We start from the raw sequence: 12,109 nt of genomic DNA, 5'->3' as shown, positions 1-12,109 counted from the left end.
TCCAGAAGCTTATTTCCTATCTTTACTTCCCACAGTACTTTTGTCTAGACCATCTTCTTACCCATTTGCTTATGCCCTGCAGTGCACTCTGGACTATGTAAGCCCAAAGCCAAAGAAAATAAGAAGTTTTCTGAAGGCCAGTCATGTTAGACACATGCTAGGAATGTCATACTTTTAAAATTGAAGTCAGGTTTCCAAAAGCAGTATATATGTTTAATATTTAAAGTAGCCTTGCTTTATTCAGAAACCTCACTTTATATTGCAATTACTGTTTATGGTTCAAAATGGATTCACTAATAAACAAGGTTTTCTTCCAAAATATTTACTTTCCAAAATTACCAAAGAAGGTACTGCAACATTACAGCTAACTCTATTTTTTCATTTAATTTAAAGACAGTGTGAACAAGTCCTGAAGACGATGTCTTATCTTTTATTAATATCTACACAGAGTGGATTAAATTTCTGGAAAGTTATATCTGCATAGAGAATCTATAAATTTCTTGAGGTCAGAAAATAAAGCATAAAAAGACTTAAATCCTTTAAAGCTTTAAGTGCTATGACCAGTGAATAATAAACAACAAATAAATATTTAATTTGATCTTATAAATATCATTTGAAATGTATTTACTTTCAATAAGATTTTCCCCTCAAAATCTGAATTTTCTTTCATCAAGTTACGAGTTTCTGCTCACTTGCCATTATTTTGTTTTTCTTTTGCATTTGACCCCCAACATAGTAATATAGGAAGGCATCAGGATAAACGAAAGACCAACACCTGCCTTAATGTTGAAACTACAGGTAAGAGCTTCATGGTAAGACAGCCATATCTCCCCTCTGAGTCTTACATTTTCCTAAAGGACATAGAAATTGCACAAATATTTTATATGCTTTTTGCTATGTGATAACATCTTGAATACATACTTTAAATCAAACGGAGAGTCACATTTATCTCCTTTTTAAAAAAATTTAAACATGGTGATTTCTTATTTTCTAAACTTAAAGAAAAGGAAAAGTGAAATAGAAAATCAAGTATTTTCAAACATTTGGGGGGTCTTGTTTGATTTTACTATTTTAATAAGAGACACAAAGTAAAACATGTAAAAACACAAAATCTTACCCAACACATTCTAAAAAATGCTTAATTGTCAAAGAAGCAGTATGCCTGTTATACTTATTACTGGTCTCTAATAGAAATAGATTTAAAAAGAATGTCTTGGAAAAACAGTGTACTTTCATCATTTCCTGAGAAGCTCAGTGATTATGAGCAATGCCAAGTAGAGCTCAATATTCTTACCCTTGGAATCAAGAAAAAGAAAGTCCTTTAAAAGATCAAGATCTTTGATAGCAATAACAAAAACTAAATTTGCCAAAGGTAGGGCCCTCCTCTTATCAATTTCAGGCAAGATGCAATCTTTCTCTGCATAGTGAAAAGTAAGCCACCTAAGGGAAAGATCTGTGTGACTGCAATAGCAAAAAAATTGACTGGATGGTTGAAAAATAATACTTTTAAAGATTTTTAAAAAAACTTTACTTACACGTTGGTTTTTATTTCATTCTGAGACAGATTAAGAGGAAATGAAATTCTTTTCACACACAAAACACCTCCCTTGTGAAAATTTCTCACAGTTGCCTCTTTTACCTTCCTTCAGCTTTATCCTCTTCCTCAGTGAGTCTCCCTCATTGCTCCATATTCCTAAACCAATAGGAAGAATTTCCTTCAGACCCTTAAGCCTTGTATCTGTTACCATAGAGACAGGCATCATAAGATAGCTGCTCAGTAACATCCTCAAGGAAATAAAATAAGAATCCTATGGGTTTTATAGGAACTTCCAGTGCTACCAATGAACAGCAATGATATCCCTCCCTAGAAAAAAGGCAGGGATTTTAGTTTCACAATCATGGAATTATGGAGATTGTCCTTTATGATGGTAAATCCAGAATCTCTTTAATTTATGCTTAGAATCTAATTACAGTTTCTCACATGATTTGAAAAAACAAATTCCCTTGTATCCACATGTTCAGGGAAATAGCTCAGAAATATTTCATTGCTGACTTTTAACTCTAGCATGTCTTATCAACCATTTACTAACAGCCTCAACTGTTGTTTTATAGTGCAGTGCATATATTTTTATTTTTATATTCTTTGATCCCCTCCAGACCATATTTTGATCAAGAACACCCTCATCTATTAAAAAAGGTGTGCACCTCTCCAGACCACTGTAATACAAAAGCCGCTTAGAAAGATTATAGACCTACAAGGAGAGAAAAGGTAGCTGCAGGAAGTAATTCCCACTGACTTTACTTGTTTTCCACTGACTTCTGTACTTTCTGTAAGTCTACCAAAATCACAGTAATTGAATAGTAACAATAAAAATAACTTAGCAAATAGGTAAGTTCAGCAAGATCAATGGGCTTAGGCAAAGCAGGTATCATAGAATTCAGAGATCTCAAATTTTCTTATAGACATAATAAACAGACATTTCTCAGCAAGTAAAATCTCTTAACAGATTAACTGCCACAATGGCCCCATCATTAACTCCTAAGCTGTATATCTGGACCACTTTGCAAAGTCTGTACTGCTTACATATTATGGGTGATCACAACTTCTGTTTATGGTCTTCAGCTGATATTTAATGGTGACCTCGCTTGTTCTAGACACTTGATTCAATGAGCAAAAAGCAAAGTCCTCTTACAGACTAGACACGAGGTCAGCAAACTTTTACTACTAGGAAGGGCCAGATAATAAATATGGTCTCTATCACCACCACTTAACTGTTGTGTTAGCATGAAAACAGCCAGAGACAATCTGTAAACAGATATGCTACCAATAAAACTTTATTAATATTCACTTAAATCAAATTTTTATATAATTTTTATGTCACACAATATTATTCACCTTTAAAAAAAACCATTTAGAAATACAAAAACCATTGTTAGCTGGCTAGACAGAAAGAGCCATGGCACATGGGTCATAATTACTGGCATGGAGGGTGCCAATACAGTACTAGAGACACTCAAAGGAAGAGCTAAAAAGGGAAATTTTTTTTAAGCCGTGACTAGACTCAAAGATTCTTAAAATTAGAAATTATCTCAGACATCTTCTTCTTCAAATTCTCTTTAATGCAGGAACTGTACTCCCAGCAATGAACACTTCAGGAACAAGGAGTGCAATATCTCACAAAGTAGTCAATTCTCTGCTTATACAATTATTGAAATAATATTTTTTTCTTCAGTACCAGAGAGGTAAAAATGAGTCTAACCCCTCTTCTACATTGTAGCTCATCTGATACTTGAAATTGGTTTAATTTTTCTTTATTCTTTTTCCTTCAAGCACTCTTCAATTTTTCCCTTTTCTAGAACCTTCAAGGCCCCTCAACTGTTGTGGTTTCTAGCACACTTCCAACAACCATCCAGGCATTTTTTTTTTCACTGACCACTTTCTGAGGTGTTAAAGTTCCTCTTAGGCCATGGTATGTCTCTAAAAAAGTTCCTTCTCAACTTTGTTCTCTCTTTTTTTGTTTCCTTCCAGAAAGGATAAACGTCTAATATTACTTTTATTTTGATGTCATAAGAGACCGTGACTGACACTGAAATATGGCCAACAAAATCAATGTCTGTTTCAATGAATGGTCGCTAAGCTTTAACTCTCTCACATACCATACTTGTTGCAATGAGTTTTAAACTGTAGTGCAGGATGTTATTCCTCTTAAAATGTTATCTTTCTGGTGTCATCAAATTTTCTAGGTGATCATAATCCTTTGGTACATAATACTTCAATGCATTTCTTCTCTTTCTCAGTTGGACAAGCTATTTTGATTTTTCTTCTTCTTTTGGATATTAGTATTTCACAGGCCAAAGGGCCAAAGTCAGAATTACAGGTCACACTAGGAGAGATTAGTTGCAAGTCAGATAGATCCAGTTGGATAGAACTGTATCATAGTCCTGTGAGAGCCCCCCTTCCTGGTTTACAATGATTCATTAATTGATAGACCAATACAGAATAATTTATCAAGGTAATTAATCTACCAGACATATCAAATAGCAAATATTTCTCCATCCTGACTACATCATAAAAGTCTTCAAAAAACTCTATGGTATAATCAAAATAACTAGACATATTACCTACTGTTTCATAGAACCTTGGAGGATTACAGCCTGTATTGCCTTTCCCCACATTCTACATCATCCCATCTTCCTTAGGAACTCTCAGTTATTCCCAATGAGGGGAGGATATTGCTTATTTTTTCCAAAAAAATTTCCAATAGGAACAGTTGTTTACTCTCCCCACTTTTCACCTTTTCCATTTTAGTTTGTCAACTCCAGGACCAATTTAAAATACTGTCATGGTTCTCTCTTTTTAAACAGTTTGATTTTGTTTTCAGAAGTATGCACACACTTATGTGGTATCTTTGTGTTTGCTTTTTTGTTCTTAAAATATAGACAACATGAGAATTGGAGAATAAAAGGAAGGAGCAAGCTTCTCAGGGAAAACACTTCAAAGCACATTTCTTAACTGATAGTGTCTCACCCTGCTCATCTTTCTAGAAGAAGAGCAGTACATCTGAAGGTGGGCCAATCCAACACAAGTGGGAATTTTCATTAGACAATATTATCATTAAAGGAGAACTAAGGAACATTCTTGATTAAAAAAAATAATGTTGCTCAATAAGATTTTTACCTAAAAGAAGCAAATAGTTGCTATCTTTGCTTCTGTAGTATAAATGCCTTAGAAAAAACAATCTGGGTTTGTAGAGAATTGGGAAAAACAAAGATTTATACATAAATTTCATATTTTAAAAATAGTTAAACATTTATATTTCATTTGTCCCACCTCTCTTTCACATACTATTTCTATTTTTATGCATTCCTATTTCTTTTTTTTTTTTTTCCCTGAACCTCTTCAGAAAACACAGAATTAAGCAACTGAGGATTTGGCAACTTCACATGTTCTCATCACTGTGCACGCCAATCTTGTTCCATAGCCAGAAAGGTCAGCAATAATTTCCAGCTCTCACAAATGCATTTATAAATAAAGGGACGCCTGCTCTTCAGGTGTGCGGCCCAAAGCCTCTAAGATTTCATTAATAATCAACAACTGGTGCCACCTAGTGTCTGTCCTCTTCATTCATCAGTGGAATCAAATACAAAGCACTTCTTAATCACAAACGAGGCAGCCTGAATGACAAACAAAAAAACACGGTCTGGGAAGTCCAGTGGCTGTTTTAAATTACACTATCTTCATTGAAAGGAAAACCTTCTTTTTAAAGTAACTATGGTAACAGGAGTGTAAGGTTAGCAGGAAGCTCACATTTTTCTCACAGGAGACAATTCACAAAAGCAGAGTCCTACTAAAGATGTAATGTAAAAGAGTTTTTCCAGGCTTGAACTGTCACTTACAATGGTTATAAAAAGTTGAGAAACAAAACTGACAGAAAAGAACTGTGTTTTAAACAAGAGTTTAGATACAGCTCATTTTTGCCAACCAACCAAGAAATAACCCTCTATCATTTGGATGCAAAATTCTGTTAGTCTCTGAGTTCTCCAAGATTAAAGAAGTCCTTAACAGACTGTACCAAACACATACAACACTCCAAAGTATTAACAGGAAATAATGAGGTTGCCTGAATCACATTATTTTTAAAAATGTTTCTAGCTAAAACTATACATCTAGGAAACTACTTTCTTTCCTGCTGTATGTATGAATTATGAATTATATATTCAACCACAGTCATGTATGCTTCAAGGTTAAAAAGTACTCATTTAAATCTCTATTTTTCAAAACAGAAGTTATGAACCCAAGTAGTATAATTAGCCCATCAGTTTCTAATTATTCACTGATATTTAAATACATGTTGTTTTAAGTCACTCTTTCTAAGAGGAACACATAATTGAAAAACATGGACTAACATTCAGGAAAAAAAGTTACATAACAGCCAGTAGTGTTCCTTGTCCAGACTGACTATTACTATTACTGACTATTACTACAGAAAAGGTACAGCACATATAAGCAATACTGTGTACACTGAAAGGTCATATTAGATGTTCATACATGAGAGTCCATTAACTTGGATCATTTAGCTACTCAGGTTACTGGGGAAACTGGACATAGAGCTGAAAGATTCTCTATCATATAGACAGTTAACAATCATTCTTTTCATACTTAGTAAAATCTATTTCTGTATTATTGCACATCTGTTTGAAGCAATTACTTGTTAAAACAGCTTTGAATGTTTTATTTTCTTGTTACCCTAGCGGTGATAAAAATTATTTCAATATGTTCGGTCCAATATATACTCACTGACAGATCCCTATGACAGCGTATGAAGATAGAATATGGAAACTATGGATAGTTTCTACAAAAAGCTTAAATTGTTCCCCTTTTCCCCAAAACTCATGCTCCATTTGTTTAAAAGTACTTATAAGTATAATCCACTGACTGTATGGGAAAGAAATATTGCAAAACAGGAAAAGGGTTCTAAAAATTGTACGCAGTCAAGAAAGAATGCAAGACAAAACTCATTAAGGTTCCAAACTAATTAAATAAATAAATGCTCCAATTTTCAATAATTTATCATTGTCTGTCATTTTTCATTAACAGCTTTCAAAGCCCTATCTGAAACAAGCTGATACAGAGAAATTAAGAGCAGTAATCAAGCGAGAAATGATAGACCAGCTGGGTCGACATCAACTTGGCAAAACGTGAATACAGTTCAATAGCTGAAACAGATGCTAGAGTTGTTGAAAAACCCTGCAGGAGATATTGATGTATTTTCTTCATATAATGCAGAATGACTGAAAAAATGTCAAAATCTCGTAATGAATGAGGAGAAAAGACTGACAGCCAAACTCCTTATAAAACAGAAACCAAGTGTAACAGTTTTCAACCTATCCAAACATTCTATACATTCTCATTTTTCTCAATGTCTGAATATGCCAATAAATCAATCAGTCCTTGTAACTAAATAGCATGTAACTGATCTGGGGTAGATTTCCCCATAGATCCTCCCCCCCGGCCCCGTCATCATCTACCTGGAGAAACCGAGACTCTAGAAAAATACTTTATTCTAAAATCTTCCAACACTGATTTTTATCCCAGAAGGGTTTCCCTGAGGTTGGAGTCAAGCACACCCCCCCGCAAAATCTAACGCAGCACAAGGAAATTTTAAAATCCATTCTGTAAAAGCAACACTGTTTGCAGAGTTTGGAGAGCTCGGCAACAAACCCCAGCTACCAACAGCTGCTTGTTCAAACATATGCTTTGTCATGGTCAGCTTCTAATTGTATTCATAATGATGTAATAGCTTTAATAATCCTACCTTCCATGCCAGCTGTTTTTCCTGTCACTCCATCATGCCAATAAGTTGGCTGCTGTAACAAATCAAGATAGTGCAAAACAGCATCTTTCTCCTGATTCTGTCATCTTCCTGAAAGCATTCTATTACTGCCGACTGCTGGGAACCAGAAAGTCTATTTGAATTCCAACAGCTCCCCTTTCGCATGATTCAAGTTAGGTTAGGTGGGCATGCCTAACCTGATTTTCTCAGTCATTTATTATGCAGCTGCTACAACGTCGGTGTGGTAACCACTCGGACTATCTGATACGTCAGTCGAACAAAACCTACACCTCCGAGCAAACACATGAGCCAGAGCAGCGTTCTGCATTTAATGAGCATTCTTCCTGCCTAAAAAGCAGTGGATCTGCAAATCTCTTTCAGTATCTATTCGTTCCTCTGTATGGCAAAGCCTCTGGATTAAATTATTTTCCTAACTATACCAAGAGTAGAGTTCTTTGCCACACATCATATTATTCACACGGAAATGTTGGCTAATTTTCACTTCTCTTCACAGCCTTTAAAGGGTAAAAACTCTCTTCTGGTTGTACTTTTGAAATAAGGATGCTGTGTGCTCAGTTCCACATCTGTGCTTTAATATAAAACATAGCATGCACTCTCTCAAATGGAATTTGTCTCTTGCGATCCTAGGAAAATTTTTCTAAGAAGAGAAAGTTTTTCAAGAAAAGATTTATTTTGCACATTGGAGACATTTAAAGTCTGGTACTCTGCGTATTTCTCCTAAGAGTTGACTGTATACTTGATATTTTGACTTAAGAGGAGTGCTTTCTTTACAAGTGAGAAATGAGATTAGCTGACTCACACAACTTGTTTACCAAATGAATAAGTGTCATTTTAGTAAAACATATTTTGCATTTTAAAAATACCATTTATAGGGCTTCCCTGGTGGCGCAGTGGTTGAGAGTCCGCCTGCTGATGAGGGGGACGCGGGTTCGTGCCCCGGTCTGGGAGGATCCCACATGCCGCGGAGTGGCTGGGCCCGTGAGCCATGGCCGCTGAGCCTGCGCGTCCGGAGCCTGTGCTCCGCAATGGGAGAGGCCGCAACAGTGAGAGGCCCGCATACCACAAAAAAAAAAATAAAATAAATAAAAATAAAAATACCATTTATGAATCAATAGCTTTAAAAAATTGCCACTGCTACCATCTCTATAGTATTAATTTCATCTAAATTTTCTAAGTACGCCTCTCTCGGACGGTTAATGTTTACAGTTTGAAATGATGAAAGAGGAAAACTGAACTATTTTCTTAAGAAAAATACTTGTTCAAAAGGGAGAAGTGATAAAATCTTATGTTTCCTTTCAAACATCTACCCAATATGCAGTTTAGCAAAAAGTTAACAGCTTCTCAGGTTGCTACATTATGTGAGACGCACCAATGTCACTGCTCTGAAATACTGTTTCCCTAAGGGGGTGTGTGTGTGTGTATACAGTTTAGCCATACTAACTCCATTTCAATTTAATGTAACAAACACAAATAATCCCTATATATTAAGACATATATACTAATGAGTAACTTAGAGTTTATTATGTTTAATTTATAAATGCCAGGAAAAAAAAACTCAGAAAGACAAACTGAGTCCATTTGAATCCAACAAAGTTCCTCTACTATATATACGGTCCAACATAACAATTCTGAAAATAGTGGTTTATCAATTACTGTTAATTTACAAAGAAATGACTTTTGTGCTGAGCATATCTAGCTTAGGTGTTGTGAACAGCATAAATAAATGCCGTATGCTTTTATTTCTGCTCTTAGCCTCTGTGTATCTCTCCAGCTTTCCTTCACACTCTGTTCCAGCCACAATGAACTTTTTGTCCCTTTATAGCATTGTGCCCCTTACTGTCTCAGAGATATTGCATGTTCGGCTTCATCTTTCCATAACCACTTCTCACTTCTGATTGCCTACCTTCCATCCAATAATCATGTATCAGCTTGAAACATAATTTGCTGTCAGCATCTTTCTTCCCCTAGATAAAATTATATTCCCCTGCTATGCAATTTCATAGCATCTTGCACTTCCTTTGTCTTCCTCATAATAATGGCAGATACTTATATAGCAGAAGGTGGCAGGCACTGTTCTCATATATACCACACATATATCTATCAATCATCATATGGAACCTATGAGGGTGACTATTATTATATGCATTTTATATATGAGGAAACTGAGGCTCTGAAAAATTAAATAACTCAGCCAATGTCACATGACTTTATTTAACTGTTTGTATTCCCTGGTATACTATTAGTTCTTGAGACTGGAGATCATGTTTGTTTTGGCCATTGCTAAATCCTAATGCCAGTGCAGTATCTGGAAAACATTATTCCATTCTTCACTCATCCAGTAGAACCTGCTTTGCACAATGCACTGTAGTAAGTGCTGGTCATGGTCAAAACGCATATGAATCTTATTTTCATGGAGCTTATGGACGAGGGCAAGAGGTCCAAGGATCCACAGATAAAATTCAGACATCTGTTAACTTGGATGAGAGACATATTACATCCATATTTTCATTAGCCTCTAGCATTATTTTCATTTGTGTTTGCATGCTATAAACCACAGTAGTATAAGCAGTACCTGTGCTTTTTTCTTGAATAAAAATCACAAATTTTTCACATCATGTTATAGATGCTGCATGTATCTCACAGTATTCTTTTACAGTCATCATTACTTTGACATTATGGTTATTATTAATTCCACTGCTATACTGTGTTACTTAATGTGTTAATAAGGAAATTAAACTTTAAAAAATTTTTAAATATTTAGAAAACTGTATCTCAATATAACTGGTTTATGTTATAGTCCTAAATATTTTGTGTATTTAAATATAATTTAGATAAGCTTAACCAACTGTTAAAGGCCTTAAGGTGTTATGGCTTTAATATGTGCCAGCAATCCCACTCCTGGGCATATATCCGGACAAAACTGTAATTCAAAAAGATACATGCACCCCTATGTTCATAGCAGCATTATTCACAATAGGCAAGACACAGAAACAACCTAATTGTCCACGAAAGATGAATGGATAAAGAAGATGTGATGTACATATATACAATGGAATATTACTGAGCCATAAAAAAGAATGAAATAATGCCATTTGCAGCAACATGGATGGACCTAGAGATTATCATACTAAGTGAAGTAAGTCAGAAAGAGAAAGACAAATACCATATGATATCACTTATATGTGAAATCTAAAATATGACACAAATGAAACCTATCTACAAAACAGAAACAGACTCACAGACATAGAGAGCAGACTTGTGGTTGCCAAGGTGTGGGGGAGGGAAGGATTGGGAGTTTGGGGTTAGCAGATGCAAACTATTAAATATAGGATGGATAAACAACAAGGTCCTACTGTATAGCACAGGGAACTATACTCAATATCCTAAAACAAACCATAATGGAAAAGAATATATATATATACACATAATATGTATAACTGAATCACTTTGCTGTACAGCAAAAATTAACTCCATTGTAAATAAGCTATTATTCAAAATAAATTTTAAAATAAAATAAAATCTTAAATTTAAATATAAGAAACAATGTTAGGGCTTTAAGCTTCACCAGGTGTCAATGCTAGAACCCCTGGCCTACAGGATGGGAGAATATAGCATACTGGTTAATATCATTATCTCCAATATCTGACAACCTGGGTTCATATCACATATCCATGGTTTAGTGTTGATGTGCTGTAAGGCAAGGTGTCTTCAATTTACTCGTTCATAAAATAGGAATAATAATTGGTCTTTTGCATTCTTGCTGGGAGGATTAAATAAGAGAATGACTGTAAAAGACTTAGTATAACACTCACATTTTTTAAACTTTTAATGATTTATGTATTATTAGAGGAAAGGCCAGATACAAAGGTATTACGGCAAATAAACTGTGAAAGAGATACAAAGTATTTACAAAGATTCTTAGAGCAGGAACTAGAACACTCCTACACTACTGATGGAAATGTAAAACGGTAAAAACCATTTTGAAAACTGGTTTGGCAATTTGTTAAAATGGTAAACATATACATACTATAAGAGCCACCCTTTCCAGTCAGAGAAAAATGAAAGTATATGTCCATTAAAAATAAAAAACAACCTGTACATGAGTATTCATAGCAGCTATATATATATATATTTTTTTTTTGTGGTACGCGGGCCTCTCACTGTTGTGGCCTCTCCCGTTGCGGAGCACAGGCTCCAGACGCGCAGGCTCAGCGGCCATGGCTCACGGGCCCAGCCGCTCCGCGGCATGTGAGATCTTCCCGGACCGGGGCACGAACCCACGTCCCCTGCATCGGCAGGCGGATTCTCAACCACTGCGCCACCAGGGAAGCCCAGCAGCTATATTTGTAAGAGCCCCAGCTGGAAACAATCCACATATTCATCATTATGTGAATGGATAAACAAACTATGGTATATCTATACAACAGAATACTACTTCACCATGGAAAGGATTGGTCTATTGATATATGCACCACCATGAATGAAGTGCAAAAGAAGCATGCTAATTGAAAGAGGCCAAACAAAAAGAGTATGTACTGTATGATTTCACTGATACAAAACTCTAGAAAATGCAAACCAATCTGTAGTGACAGTAAGCACTGTAGTGGTTGCAAAGGGAAAGTACAGATGAGGGACAGAGAAGAGGTGTTATAAAAAGTCATGAATAAACTTGTAAGATAATGGACATATCTGCTATCTTGATTGTGGTGATGGTTTCATGGAGATAGATATATAGACAGATAGATAAAAACATA

The 12,109-nt window shown here is 35.3% G+C and overlaps 1 protein-coding gene across 13 annotated transcripts in view; it reads right to left on the bottom strand.

Annotated features, from left to right (window-relative positions):
- DMD (dystrophin) overlaps window positions 1-12,109 on the bottom strand; it is a 2,551,447-nt gene that overhangs the window by 2,249,884 nt on the left and 289,454 nt on the right. Inside the window, exon 1 of one of the 13 annotated variants that reach the window (XM_067023700.1) lies at window positions 7,317-7,628. The exons of 11 other annotated variants lie outside the window; for them this stretch is intronic. In XM_067023700.1, the coding sequence (XP_066879801.1) occupies window positions 7,317-7,323 (7 nt within the window). In that variant the 5' untranslated portion in view covers window positions 7,324-7,628. Of the gene's footprint in view, window positions 1-7,316; window positions 7,629-12,109 lie in introns of those variants that run through there. One more of the 13 variants, XM_067023691.1, reaches the window with a different exon arrangement.

The sequence above is a fragment of the Kogia breviceps genome, chromosome X (genome assembly GCF_026419965.1).
Source record: "Kogia breviceps isolate mKogBre1 chromosome X, mKogBre1 haplotype 1, whole genome shotgun sequence".
Taxonomy (NCBI): domain Eukaryota; kingdom Metazoa; phylum Chordata; class Mammalia; order Artiodactyla; family Physeteridae; genus Kogia; species Kogia breviceps.
The sequence above is the reverse complement of the archived record's forward strand: the minus strand, read 5'-3'. Positions and strand labels throughout refer to the sequence as shown.